The sequence below is a fragment of the Uloborus diversus genome, chromosome 2 (genome assembly GCF_026930045.1).
Source record: "Uloborus diversus isolate 005 chromosome 2, Udiv.v.3.1, whole genome shotgun sequence".
NCBI classification, from domain to species: domain Eukaryota; kingdom Metazoa; phylum Arthropoda; class Arachnida; order Araneae; family Uloboridae; genus Uloborus; species Uloborus diversus.
Window position 1 is genome coordinate 162,380,045 of NC_072732.1, and position 15,993 is coordinate 162,396,037.

A 15,993-nucleotide genomic window follows, 5' to 3' on the forward strand; every position below is an offset into this window, starting at 1 on the left:
ATGACGTCACAAATGCTGCTCTTTGGTGCATCTTTCTACCACGTTTCCAAGTCAAGAAGCGAATTAAAATTTCTATTCTATTCAAGAGTCACAACTGACTACAACTGTATTTATGTCGAGGACTGCATACTAAGTGCCTTGCCTCCATTATTTTATATACCGATAGATGGCAGCACCATCACCGGATCGAACAGTTAATGAGAATTTAGAACTAGTCCAAGAGCTAATAGCTACCTGGTGCTAGCACCCCCAGAGGTATCGTTTCACTTGGAGGACATTGAGACCACGAGCATATTTAACGTCGCCCAGTCCCCTTTAATGACGACGGTGGGTCTTCGACCAGCGGGGATCGAACCCGAGACCCTCCGGCCCCGAGTCCAATGCCCTACCGATCAGGCTACCACGGCCCCCGAATTAAAATTTGCTGTACGCTTGCTATCAACCATATCGTTGCCAATACACGTGAGTAAAGATGCGAATTAAATATTTTGCTCTATGAATGGCAACACTGAATGGCATTTCATCATTTTTCACTTTCACTGAATGGCATCAATTCCCTAACTAATTTACATTTCACAGCATACAAGTTGCTTGTGATGTAATCTCCTTTGATGATGTAATCCTTTATCCTCCTTGTGATGTAATCCTTTATCTCCTTTTAGCCCCGATCATCTGTTATTGGCATAGATGATAACGACAAAAATATTACTATATAGTTGAGGCAAACCTAACCTGGTAGCATTGTAAAGGCTAAGCAGATACTAATCACTGCATTAAAAAAAAACATACGGTATGAACTGATAACCGCCTTCTTTTCAACGTCGGTTAAAAACTACAACTAAATCCAAAATTTCATCGAAATCGTTAGAGTCGTTTCCGAGGTACGTCAGACCTCGATATAAGGTCACTCGTTTATAAGGTCACCCCGCATATAAGGTCATTTTTCTAAAGTCCCGGCTCACTAGGAATTCTATGTTGCGTCTTATCGGATATGTGGTCAGATCATAATACATTAATCGCTTATAAGGTCACTTCTGTCTGATTTCTGATTTCTTTAAATAATTTCAGTGCTTAATAGATTCACTTCCAAGAATTTTTCGCGACATACGATGCTTAAAAAGTGAAAAGCCGTATTCCTATTACGTAGCATGTAGTGCACCAAATGCAGTAGAAAGTGAGTATTACGACAGTGATGCTAAAATATTAAGCAGTAGTAATGAGGGCACTCAGCGTGTACGTATCGTACTTTTTTACCAGTCATGAGAAACCGAAGAAAATATTCAGAAAACAATGAGAAACCATTGTGCTGAAACGAAAGAAACATCGTATCAGTCCTGTATTCATGTAATTTTAAGTTAGGTAAGTTGCTCATTAGTTCTCTGCTTGGGCATATTTGTATGCAGCTTTATTCTAAATGAAAGTTCTAAAAAATCATTTCAAAATGTGTTATTGCTTCCAAAAGTTTTAATTGGTTCAAATCTATCAAACTATTATAACCTAATTACTGATATTTTTGAATGTATTAAATTTTAAAAATAATTAATGTATATACATGTTTATTTATCAAAAAAGGTACATGATTCTGTTATAAGGTCACCCCGCTTATAAGGTCAGTTTCGTGAAGTCCCGAGGGGTGATCTTATATCGAGGTCCGACTATATAGTACATATGTTACCGTTAAAGTATATAATGCAGTTATTTTATAGAATACCTAGTTATTCCATGAAATAATTGTCGTGTCCGTTAAAGTGTGTAACATGTTATTAATTTGACACTTAAACTAGTTATTCTATGAAATAACTAGGTGTTCTATAAATTAACTAATAGGACACAGTTAAAGTGTAAAATAAACAATTGATCTAAAGTGAAATAACTATATAGGTATTCTATAAATAAACTAATGATAGACAATTAAAATGAAAAAGAAGCAATTTATCTCATTTATGCAGCGTATAAATGGTATTTATGGAAAAGTATCATAAAATCATTTGTTAGAACAAGGATTTTTAAAATGACACTTGGAATTACAAAGAACATTCATGAAATACACCGCCAGCTCAGTCAATTCCAGCCGAGGACTGCAGTTTCGTGCTTATTAGCACTCATCAGCCCGGCATAGGAGTGACTGAGCTGGAGGTGGAAAACCTCTCAAGGAAGCCTAGAGTGCCAAACAAACTGGTGGCTAATACAGAATTAGCACTGACCAGACGATTGACCAAAACAATGGTTCGGTTCAACTCGAATATTGAAGGCAAGGCAGATATATTCAGTAAATTACCGCTCTATAGCCAGGGCTAAGGCAGAAATACATGAAATACATGAAATTTTCTTGTATTTCTGCCTTAGCCCTGGCTATAAGGCGGTAACTTACTGAGTACAAAGAACATTATTTCTAAAACAAAAACATTTTTTGTTGACACACTGGATTTAACACGAACATTTTGGGGGTTACACAGGAGTGGAAGGTAAATGTATTTGTCGTGCAAGATATATGATATAGATTATTTTACACCTTAACGGGCTACAGATCATTATTCTATGAAATAACCAGTTAAACCATGAAGTACAAGAGAGTTTTACATTTTAACGGACACGATCAGTTATTCCAAGAAATAACTAGGTATTCTATACAATAACGGATTTCATACTTTGACGGTAACACACACACACACACGCACACACACACACACACACACACATATCTATATATATAATTCTCTTACGTGCCGGCAAATGAAGGGGTGAATTTCTAAACCTCTGTTGGCAACACTTCGCCGATAAATCATGTAAACAAACTTCTACGTTGTTTTGAAATCTTGAATCACAGAATACTCAACGAACTTTTTTTTTTTTTGAGATGAGTTTGAGTCGGGCTGTGGCCCATTTCAACCTTAATCAGCAAAGAAAAGCTCAAAGAAGGCAGGAAACCGTTCTTGAATCCAATTTAAGACGAGCCATTTCCAGAGTTGTATTCTCTGATTCGCTGCCGATAATTTTTAGCGGCTGGGGAATTTTCAGTCAGCAGTTCCTTCAACAGATCAGGTGCGTCACACAATGCCGGTAACCGCACCTTTCCGTCATGGCAACATTTAGTATATTTATTTGCAGTATTACGCTCTTTCTGCCAATAAAGAGCACCACAAAATTCGCATTCTTCACACATTGCTCCACAATCATGTTCATCGGCAATGTTGTTTTGAACGCGTAGGCGCTTTGAGCGTCGTCTATTCTCTGCTTCAGTACGACAGTTCAGTTCAAAATGAATAACCGAGAAAGAATTTACTTTATTCCTTTTATTCTCAGCTGAAAGGTTTCGCCAAATTTGTTTAGGGTTATAGTAGTTTTAGTATTGTGCAAGCAAAGTAGCCTTGGCGAGTTTTCGCGTTTTTAGTTAAACCATTTTTTGTTCGTGACGTGGCAAGGATTCAGAATAACAACAAGAAGGACAAACGTTTGAGAAAATATGTTTGGTGCTCTCTGAGCCTGTTTTTAGTCATGGCCAGCTCTATGTGGCATTATCAAGAACAAGATCTTTTGAAGCAGTGTCAGTTGTGGCTCCCAAACGGGACATTTTTAATTGTGTATATGAGGAAGTTTTCTCAGATTAGAATATATAAGAGTGTAAATATGTAAATATATAAGAGTGTAAATAATGTAAATACATCCCTCGGGGGAGCCTGTAACCCCTAGAGGGCGCGTCCCCAGGTGGCGGATAGGGGAATGCCTTCATTGGTTTTCCAATGGGTGGTAGAAGGGAAATAAAATACCTTCCGCGGACCAACAGGTAGAAGTGCAATCTCTCCAAAGCAATGACAGACACTTTTGTATCTATAATGGTAAAGTTGTGCACATTGCCAAGGCAGTCATCTTACATACAGCAAAGTTAAACTGTCGAAAATCTGGCTAAAGCAGACAAATTAACATTATGAACGTAATTTTCATATTGGTTAAATGGATGGTGACCTAAATGCAATTACCAACTTTAATTTTTACGGAAAATTTTAGCTAGGCTAATGTATTGGCATACAGCGAGCGAGCGAAGCGAGCATGGATCGCGAAGCGATCCACAGGGAACTGCGTAAGCAGTTCCGGGGGTTGGCGAGCGATAGCGAGCAGGGGGCGATAGTCCCCTAGTATATATATATATATACATATATATATATTTAGTCACAAGAATTTCTCGTTTAAAGATATAAGAAAAGCAGGGTCCTACCGCAATTTGTGATTGCGGAATTTGAATCCAAGACGCAAAAATTTAAATGAATGCCAATAGCTGGACGTTAAATGTTTTTTTTTTCCTATTCGTGGGTTGAAAAGTGATATGTTGACAGTGCTGAAGAATTCTGTAGTGAAGTGAGTCATCTGCGTTGTGCGTTCATACATGTTCTTTTTGATATCATGTTGTTATCGAATTGTATTATATTTTGATAAGTTGATACATTCAAATTACGCAGTATCATTAGTAACGACTAGATTTTCAAAAAAAAAAAAAAAAAAAAAAGTTTTGAGCTATCATAATTTGCTTAAAAATGTACTTTTCTTGTTTTTCCCTATCGATTTCTCTTCTGTTGTGTAAAATTGAGATTCAGGTTAACTTACTTTAAAAACTTTGCATTAAAAAGGGTCTCGTACTTTAATGTGGAAAAATGAACTCACCACAAATTTTTCACAAAAATTTATTTCAACAAGGGTTTTGAATTAGAACAAGGGTTTGTTTCCTTCAGTCAAAAGTATTACTTTTAGTCACTAAAATTTTTAGAATAAGCAGAAAAAAAAAAAAAAAAATGTTGTTAGAAAATTTTATTTTCTCAACAGTTATTTTTTATTTAATTTTTTTAAATGTCCGATTTTGGAAATGACTGATGGTTTTTATGACGTCACGAGTGATTTACTTTGGCGCGCTATACGTTTACGCTTTGCTGCCAACCGTGTTGCTAGGACATGATAATTTGCGCTGTGGGCTAATGGCATCAGTGAATGGCATTTCATTATTTGTGATGTCATGTGCAGAATCTTAAAAAATGAAAAATATTCAACTTTGTCAAATAATTTAAAAAATGGTTAAATCCTATGTTTTCAAATATGCTCTTTCAGAAAAAAAAAATACTTTAACAATTTTGGAAACAACCCAATTTTGGTCATTCAAGTTATTTTACTTTCCCATACTCCTAAGCTAAATAAAAACAGAAGGGAGAATTTAACGACTAAAACATAAAAGCGAAAAACAAAGAGCGAAATGTGAAGTGTTATTTATGAGAGACCTAAGGATTTTAGTAATGAAGCTGTTTGGCTAATTGGCGACCGAAAACTTGAAGTTTTAATTTGATCGTTTTTTCTTAGTCTCAAGACTTTTGAGTCGGTAAGAAGCAAAAAGTAAATGGCAAAATAAAAAATTTGCCTCATCTGTCTTTTGGAAAAAAATGTAAATGCAAGAGTTAAAGGTAAGTTAAACAATTTCAAGTATAAATAAGAAAATAAATTAATAAAGTAAAAAATACAACCATCAACAAAAGCGAAATATCGACTTTTGAATTTGTAGTTGAAATTAGACAAAAAAAGGCAATATCATCCAAACCTGGCAACCCTGAGCAAGTTTGAAAATTTGAAAAGAGACCCATTTTCATCGCAAGGGTTGCAAATCTTCAGCACTATGCTTGTTTCTTTCAAGGCTTAATTTAATTAGACTTTGTATTAAAAAACTGTTTTTTTTTAAGTAAAAAATCGCATTTTTACAGAAAAAACATTGATGTAGATGAACTTAACTTAGAATGCAAAATTACAATTAAATCCAATTTCATCCAAATCGTTAGAACCGTTTCCGAGATACGAAATATATATATATATATATATATATAGTCGCAAGAATTGCTCGTTTAAAGATATAAGATAAATAACTATGTGCCGAAAATTAAATGAATCAATTAACCAACGTTTTGAAGCACAAAACTTGCAAATTACTGCAAACACGTGTTTCGGTGTTACAAGGAACACCCTTTTCAATGCAAAGAAGAGTGAGCTGCTGGATGAAAAACCATCTGAGCATTACTTAGCATTGTAATACACTTATTAAAACATGTAATGTGTTAATAATGCTTATCATTTACTTAGTATTAGTTAATGAAATGAAATTTTTAGTAACAAATACTTAAATGAAACACCAGAAAACACAGAAATGAATGTATATACAGGGTGATCAGCGAATAAAGCCCTGGTTTTAAAATTGAATATCTCTACAACAAAGATCGATATAACTATGCAGTAAACTGTACGTTTATTAGCAAAACTGTAAAAATGGTGCACTATAGTTTAGAAAATTCAGTTACGAAAATCGTCAACAGTTTACGCTCTACGCTAAAACTCTTTCTCTGAAAGGAGACTGGGAAAAAAAAAAAAAAAAAAAAAAAACTATAAAGTGAAGCAGTCTTTGCAATCAAAATATAATTTTTCAAAGTGTTCACCGTTCGAAGCAATAACGTGGCGTAAACGAACAATGAAATTTGACATGACGTCTTGCAATGGAAATGAAATCACACACAACAACAATCAACGATTCAAGCTTATCTGGAACCGCGGGATTGTTTCCACATACACTGCCTTTCAATGCGCCCCACAGAAAGAAGTCAGAAGAAGTCAGATCGTGAGAACATGGAGGCCAATCTATTCCTTTGTCAGTAAAACCAGTCGATACCTGGTCAATACTCTAATGCTAGTTGATTGACAAATTGTTCCAAAAGTTTAACGTAACGTTCAGTAGAACATTCAATCGGTTTTGAAAGCTGAACGAACCGGTGGAATTCCAGTACCAAAAACACACGTTCTTCAATGGAACACCTTTTTTCACTTTCTTAGCTAGCCCCCTTTCACTATCCAACAGTCGTACTGATCGCTTTGTACTTCGAATCACATTATAAAGGCTATTGATAGGTTATTCTGGTTACAGCGCCACCTGTTGACGATTTTCGTAACTAAACTTTATAAACTTTAGTGCACGATTTTTTACAATTTTGCTAATAAACGTACAGTTTGCTGCATAATTCTATCGATCTTTGTTATAGAGATATTTAATTTTGAAATCAGGGCTTATTCGCTGATCACCCTGTACTTATCTCATAATTACAAATAAAAACAGCGAAGTGAAATCATCATTATAGAACAATTTATGTTCAAATACATTTCGATTTTGCAGGGGAAGAAAGAGAAAAAATAAATTTTATTTTATTTATGTATAAGAACTGAAATTATTGTTACCCTTGCTTGGAATAATTTTACGTAATACATACATAGGATTATGATCAATCAAAAAAACTCAAGGGCAATGGGAGGAGTCCGGACCCACTGGAGTGTGCCCCCCCTTGTGTGTGCCACTGGTTTTCAATGATGAAACTTTAAACTTCCTCCCTTATGTTTTTATTTGTTAAAAACACAAACGTCTGCTTCCCCAAGAAAAGACATAAAACAAAAGTGAAACAAAACTGAAACATACAGAAAAATACAGATTAGTCAAAATTGTTTTACTTTCAAACATTTGGGACTCGCATGGCTAATGCATAGATCAACAATGTTTATATGAAAAGAATATTTTCTAATAAAAAAAGAACCGACTTCAAAAAACAAAGGGGAAGTAAAAAGTAAAATATAATTGGTCATACTTACGTAGGATTTCCTACCCAAACGTTTAAATCAAATTTACTGAGTAGGTTTAGTTTTAAAAACTTGCGCGCTTTGTTAAATTAAGTGTATAACTCAGGATTTGGTGGGTTATCAGTTACGTTAGGGCAGTAGTTTGTAGGAGGCCCCGACTTCAAATGGTTATTAAAAATTAAGAGATCGTATATAATTCGTTAGATATTAAAAATAATTCATCATATAGTAATTAAAATCAGTGTTTATTTTATAACTGGGTGTTTAGTTTAGTTGATTTTTGTACTGGAATGGTAAAATAAATGTGATTTATACGTTTGGGTAGGAAATCCTATGTCAATATGAACAATTATTTTTTACATTTTAGTTCTCCTTTGAAGTCGGTTCTTTTTCTACTTGAAAATAATTTTTTTTTTTGCCTGTTAGTGGTGTAAATTCAAAATAAGTACGGAGGGTAGAGTATGTGGTACACTCCTTACGTACATCTCGAGTGAGAAAGCGTCGAGCGCAGGAGTCTGAAAACAGCTAAGGTGAGCAAAATAGAGAAAGAAATAGAGCACAGCGTCTCGAGGACTTCTGAAGACCGTGAAGAAAGGCTTTTTCAAATGCGCAATTATTTACAAAGAAAGTTGTCTTCATCATCAGTTTGACTTTATTAAAGTATGCTTTCCGAAAAAAAAATCACGAGTCACTAAAAAACAACAGAAATCGCTTTAACTTTGAACATAGAATTTAAAGAGTTTTCTTGATTTTTCAAGGATCCCATCTTCAGATATGACCTGATGACCATGGGATCACCTGGGAAGTATATACCCTTTCAAACGAGAGAAAAAATAATTCCGAATTCGTCTATGCGTGTTTGAGTTTACAGGGGGATATACATAAAAAGATTCCGACGAGTTGAGGACGTTTTTTTTGAAGACGGTTAAAAAAAGAAAAAAATCTTAATACGTATAACATTTTATGCGATTGGCACTAAAAATTGATCGTAATTTCTCTCAAAGATTTTTTTGTGCGCTAATTTAGTTTGAACCATTTAAATATCAATGGTTTTCCTAACTATCTTATATTTCACAATAATTCGTATCACGTCATTTGTGAAAAAAGTCACATTTCTCTTTACTTGTCCCCGTTATAGATCAACACCACACTAGAAACAGAGTATCTCTTGTGATGTTGTATATATATATGAAGATCAAAATACTACTAGAGCAATGATATTGAATGAATTTCCTGTTAGCTTCAGAAGAATCTCTCTTTATTCAAAATTTCTGATATGACTACTAATGATTAATACAGGGGAAATATTTAAGTGGGGGTACTCGTCTAAAGTAAGAGCCCCCCCCCCAAAAAAAAGAAAAATACTCCGCAACCCCCCCCCCCCCGCCAAGATGCATCCCGGATTAATATTAATGTTTTATGGTACTTTTTTTAACACATTGAGTTTTTAAGACAATTGAAGATGCACGTTTTCAATTCCCCACTAAGAATAGCGAAATGGGAATTTCACTTTTTATCGTACTTTGTTTTTCCAGCGGAAACCAAAAACAAGCTTGTACAATAAAACTTAAGTATGTACAATAAATGGGAAAAAAAATTGCAAAAATGAAAAAGGAAAAATTTGCAGATACTGTTTTACTTTTGAGTAAAGAAAGTACCTTTGTTTTCTGGCACTTTTTTTCAACAGTGGATTTTATATTTAATCGTTTAATATTGAAATTAAATGAAGTTTATTGTTTTTTGCCCATAACTTCTTTCTAAAGAACAAATATGGTGAAGCAAAGATTGAGACCTAATTTAGATTACTCCTATCCATTAAACAAAAAAAAAAAAAAAAATAAAATAAAATAAAAAAAAAAAAAAATAAAAAAATAAAAATCGTTTCACTAAGTGAGACACTATGAATTCACAAACAACAAAGCTCGAGGTAGAGAAATTTGAAGAGTTCCCTAGATTTCTCCAGGATCCCTCATACCCGGATTTGAAGACCATTAGACGACCGGGAGAAGTATACCGTTTCAAACAGAAAAAGAATTTTCCTAATCGGTCCATGCGTCTTCTAATAATCGGGGAGCATAGTATATAAAAAATTCCAACGAAGTCTGTTAATTAGTATTTCCATAACTGTATATTAAACTAACGACATCATAAAATATTAAATGTAGTATACTTGTCAAATTTCAGAAATCAGACACAAGTTTCGATATATTTATTAAAAAATAAAAATTTAATCGCAGGCGGGGGGGGGGGGGATTTTTGTCTTCAATTCCCCTTGAATTGAACACTAAATATATTTCAAAACTGAAAGATTAAAAAAAAAAACTTTAATGACTATATATATATGTATATATAAATGAAGTTATTTATTAAAAAAAATATTTTTATATTATATTAATTAATTCAACTATTTTTGAAGCAAAATACATTTAATTTACTGATTTGCTACATGAGTAATAAATGCATTAGTAAGACTATAATTAAAATTAACAGGCGGCACCGTGAAAATCAAACATCGCGATGCGTGATAGTTAAACTTTGTTCAAACAAGATTCTTCCGTCGAACAAATGCACCGTTCACGCCAAAACCACGTGACCTGTGACGTGCGCGCAGCTGATGAAAGTTGGTCTAGTAGCCACAAAGTATGAAATTTACAGTTTCTTAGATTTCTCCGAGACCCCTCATCAGATCCAGAAAAAATTTTCATGGGACCATCTGGAAAGTAGACCCTTTCAAACAAAAAAAAAAAAAAAAAAAAAAAGAGGAGGAATTTTTCATATCGGTCCAGTATTCTTGGAGAAATACGAAAACATACATAAAAAGCCGCAATACGAAATCATACCCTCCTTTTTTGAAGTCGGTTAATTAAAATACTGCCAATCAAGTCAAATTAATACACCACATTTTTGACTCACTTTGACCAAGCTTTCATATTTTTTCTCCACATAGGAATATTCTATTGATATTCAAAGCCCAAATAAAATTCTAAATATTTATATTCTTAACTTATTGTTATTTCCAATAATTGTTTTAAAAATGTCTCGAAAAGTGAAATTAATGCATGCAAGCTTTAAAATTAAGTTTTAATACTGTCACTCTGGATGGTGTATTTTAGATTTTCACCCAATTCAGTCACAAATCATTAAAACCCTTTAACCGCCGAACTATTGACGGAAGATCAAATTTGAGTAATTTTTTGAAATTATGTCTATTTATGTCTAGTAAATACAGAAATAAAATAAAATTTCCGGAAAAAAAATTTTTACTATGTTTTTCAGTGTGTTCCATTTTTGGAACATTGGCACTTTGCATGAAGTTTTTTTTTCAGAGAATTTTTTTAAACTAAGAGGTTTTTAATGCGGTTTTTATCTTAGCATACTTTATTACGGAAAAAATAATATTTTAAATTGCATTTATGTACATACCAGAATTCAGGAAATCCAATACAGAAATATCTAATGCCCATGATATGAAAGGAAGCATTGCTGGTGAAGTCGTTTGTCGCAATGGAAACATTTCTTAGTCGTATTTTTTTTGTACGCTGCACAACGTCCTTGGGATGTAGATACAATATAATGTCCGTCAGACATTCTTGATTGTTTATGTAAATGACAACGAGGCCTTGGATGACTTTCCACTCGTACTTTTCTTCTTAGGAGGTGAGTTGTTATTTCTCTTCGGAACTGTAAATGCTTCATCTTGACTTCATGTAACTCACAATGAAGTAACCAACTAGCTACAACTGAAATATTCAGAACATTACTAAAAATATTCCACCACCATTTTTTACTCCTCAAATGAGGTCTGAAGCTCCCTAAAAGTTTATCCAAGACGTCCACACCCCCCATTCCTTCATTGTATCTCTTGATAAGATGAGGTTGTGGCACATCTATCTTTCATTTCTGCACATTTGAGTAACGTTTTACAGATGCAAGTGGCTCATGTGTATAACAATTAGATGCTACTGTAACCATTGCATTATCATTCCAGCTGCACATGTACACTGATCCATCAGATCGATAGTCAAAATTTCCTCAATCTTCTTTAGAAAGGGCTGTTTTGAATTTCAGTGGACAATGGCCAGTTCGGTTTTCACGAATTGTTCCTGTTGCTCGTACACCTTTTTTTGATAGCCGAGAAATTAAGTCATATGATGTAAAAAAGTTATCAAAGTATACTTCGCGCTTAGACGTGTCAGTCAAAACTGATAATAGATCATTTACAACTCTGGATCCTAATTGCACATTAGGGGATCCTTCTTTTTTGCCTGAATAAATCTCCATGGAATATGGGTATCCACTTGAAGAGCACAGCATCCAAATTTTGAAGCCGAATCTTATTGGTTTTCCTCTAATAAACATTTTACATGAATGCCGACCGTAGTAGGGAACCATAGACTCATCTATGCTCAATTTTTCATGAAATACACCAAATTGTTGAAGGTTTTTACACAATTCTTCGTAAATAGGGTATACTTTTCCAAATTTGTCATTTTGTTTTAATTCATGGTTGTCCATCAAATGAAAGTTGTTTTTTTATTTTTGGGAATGGTACCCACTCAATAGCAGCAAACCAAAAAATTTTAGGATTTCATCTCTGTTAACATCTATTGATTCTCCTTTTTGCAATGCATACAAGTTTGTCATATTTGCTAAGTGTTCAACATACTGCAAAGGTACAATTTAAAAAAAATAAATCAATTGGAGATAAATCCACTATATTCGGAAATGCGTGTCGAAGCGGTTCAATACTTTCTGACGAAATCAGTTTCTGAAAATTAGCTTTCTTCTCCCAAATTAAATCCATTTTCATTCTTTTTCTACTTTTATTTCCTGATAATTCCAACTTTTTCTTTTTTTCCGTTTTCATTCGCTTTTTACTTTTATTATCTAATGATTTCAGACTTTGTTCTTCCTCCGATTTTTTTGTTAAATTTTACCGAGAATTGGCGGAAAAAATGTCCACCTGTCCACATATATCAATTGGTGTAATAGGTTTTAACTCGTCTTCTAGAATGTCTTCCTCAGTGATATTGCCTGGTTCATCAGGGGGTAATTGGCATATATCTACATCTGATAAATCCGAATCTGACAATGTCTCTAAATAAGCCACAGCTTGTTCTACAGTAAGAAATCTTGTAGACATATTTTAACATTTATGAACAGTTGGTATACGTCGAACAGAATTTCGTTTCGCTCGAAAACAAAGCTAGCGAATTATTGAACTGCATTTAAAATATGAAGAATAAAACGCTCAGTAATATTATTTTTTATTATCACGTAACAATGCAGCTGTTCGAGCAGGTGTGGATTCGGAGTCATATAGTCCGTCAAACAGTAGACTGTTATTATTTTCTTTGCTAACGAAACGTCATTTCCTTTCAAAATATAAACTTACTTGGTTTTGCCAATATCTACATCAGAGTACATTCAAAATGAGAAGAAAAAAGAAACATATATTACGAAAAAGGAAATTTCCCCTTTGAAGTCGGAACGATTTACTTCTTGGAAATTGACTCCCTAAAATAGTCCAGGATCTGAAAGGGGTTGAGCATACATGGAAAGGCTGACGCAATATTATTTCTGATTATTGTTACAGGCACGATGGTGATTATGAAACCACATGTCGTCACTCCCCTGGGTGGTCGACAACCCCGGGGGGAGGGGGGAAAGCAGTGGGGGGGGAGCCGTTTACTAAAATACTCATAACTCGCAAACTATATTAGATAAAACAATGAAAAAAGTGGCAATCGACGCAACAAAACAAGGGCTTCATAAAAGTTAAATATAATTATGGACCTATCTTAGTTGGTTTCTGAGTAAAATTCCATTTTTTGCAAACAAGCAAAATTTTTGAATAAAATGCGCAAAACAAACTTTTTTTGACCAAAATAAATTTTAAATCAAAATTGTTTGATTTTTTTTTTAAATAAAGTCCTAAATATCATTATTCAGTTTGTTAAAACTATTAAGTACTGTTAACACGTTGAAAAACAAAATGACAGTAGCAAGCTCGAACACGATTTGCAGTATAGTTCCGTATCTGAAGGGGGGTTTTGAGTATGCATGGAGACCTGACGCAAAATTATTTCTGATTAATATCACATGCACTATAGTGATTACAAAACCACATGTCGTCCTCCTCCTGGGTGGTCGACAACCCCGGGGGTGGGGGGGAAAGCAGTGGGGGGAGCCGTTTGCTAAAACACTCATAACTCGCGAACTATTTTAAATAAAACACTGAAAATAGTGGCAATCGACGCAACAAAACAAGGGCTTCATAAAAGCTAAATATGACTATGATCATATTTTTGTTAGTTTCTGAGTAAAATTCTATTTTTCACAAACAAGCAAAATTTTGAATAAAATACGCATTTCTTTTTCTTCAAATTATCGAAATTATTTAACTGTTTAGGGAACCAATAAAATCTGAAATATCATTATCCAGTTTTATAATTTACACAACAAAGAACAATGATACAAGAAATAATATGTTCTAAATAAATATAAAAAAATGAGAAGCATCTTTGAGCTTTTATGAAAACGAATATAAATATAAAATTATACACTAGAGTTATAAAAAAACTATTTAAATAAAACTAGTAAAATAATGCGTATTAAAAAATAATTGCAGAATATCAATATATGGAAAACGCCCAAGAACTGAACTGAACTGAGTAGTTAAGTTTCGATAAATTAGCCGGACTCGCGCACCTCGTCGCAGTTCTTATCGCAGTATGTAATAGTTCACAGTTCTTAACATTTCGCGCGGGTTCGTCACAGATATCTTCATTATGTTGTGTTTATTAATTACCAAGTTTTTATTTGCAACTAACATTGTAGTTTATTGTGCTATAATTAAATTTTTCTAAGTTAAAAAGTTCAAGTGTTTGTCCAAATTGCTTGTGTCACAATTTCTACACGAAGGAATATCTGAAGACTACAGTACAAATGATTTCATTGCCCCGCGACTTTTGGAAGCGTTGAAGAGGTTAAATACATGGTAAGAGTTTTTGAATTTAGAAACTTGCTTTGAAGCGCAACATGGCATCCCTGCCGGGACTGCAGTGAAGTTATTTGATTTGTATTTAAAAGTTAAGAACTTTGTTGAAATGTCCAAAACAAATGAAGATATTCAATCTAAAATGTCAAAAGCAAGTGTAGAAAATTTACGTAAAAAGCGTGCTGTAATGCGAGCTGCTGTAACAAAAGCAGTAAATAAGCTAGAAACAGAATTGGCAAAGAGTGAGGTGGATTCAAACGTCGTGGAAGAACTTGTAGAAATATTAACTTTAAAATTTGAAATGCTGAGCGCTGTAGATATACAATTAGAAGATAATTTTGAACCGGACGAACTCGAAAAAGAAATTGAAACTTCCGAAGAATATCGCGAGAAAGTGACTGTTTGGAAATTTCGAGCTACTAAACGAATTAATGAAATGCGTCAGAATTCGTTAGAAGTGAGTCGCATCAGCGATAATCAAAACAGAAGCTTTGAAACACCCGGCAATAATACTGTACGCGTTAAACTGCCGAAATTGACTATCGCGAAGTTTTACGGAGATGTGAGCCAATGGTTAACATTCTGGAACAGTTTTGAATCTGCGATACATAAGAATGAACTTTTGAATAATGTTGACAAATTCAACTACTTAAAGGCGTATTTAGGTGGAACTGCCATGAACACAGTTGAAGGTTTTCCAATTACAGCTGAAAACTATGAAAACGCGATAAAAGCATTGAAGGACAGATATGCTGAAATTGATTTATTAATTAGTGCTCATATGAATAATATCATCAATATGCAACCTCTTAGAGACTCTAATGATGTTCGTGCATTTCGAAGATTTTATGACAACTGTACAACGCAAATACGGTGTTTAGAAGCATTAGGTTTGTCATCGGAAAATTATACTAGTGTATTATGCCCCCTGCAATTAAAAATCCTTCCTGCGGATTTAGTTTTAGAATATAGCAAATTAGAAAGTAATACCCATTCAAATCTGACAAACTTACTTGATTTTCTGTCAAAATCTTTGATGTCGCGAGAAAGAGCAATGCATATTATGTCAGTTAACATAAATCAAATTTCCCCCAGCGAGATTTTCCCGTCACATAGGCAAAGCACTGGCGAAAACCGGGTTAGAAATGATTCAAGGAAGAAAAGGAAACAAATCGCTACCGCGTCTGAACTGATTTCTACCGATGAGATAGAAAATCCCGGAAAAATTAAATGCGTATTCTGTGATTCATTTACCCATTTCAGTTCTGAATGTGAATCCGCTAGTAATTTGTCGCTAGAAGAACGGAAAAATATCCTGATGAAAAAGGGAGCGTGTTTCAAGTGCTTAGAAA

The 15,993-nt window shown here is 34.0% G+C and overlaps 1 protein-coding gene across 2 annotated transcripts in view; it reads right to left on the minus strand.

Moving 5' to 3' along the window:
• The window catches only part of LOC129217464 (uncharacterized), a 287,483-nt gene that overhangs the window by 67,701 nt on the left and 203,789 nt on the right, over nucleotides 1-15,993 (minus strand). Inside the window, exon 1 of one of the 2 annotated variants that reach the window (XM_054851767.1) lies at nucleotides 11,065-11,137. The exons of the other annotated variant lie outside the window; for it this stretch is intronic. Within the exon in view, the coding sequence (XP_054707742.1) occupies nucleotides 11,065-11,105 (41 nt within the window). The 5' untranslated portion in view covers nucleotides 11,106-11,137. Of the gene's footprint in view, nucleotides 1-11,064; nucleotides 11,138-15,993 lie in introns of those variants that run through there. 2 annotated transcript variants of the gene reach the window in all.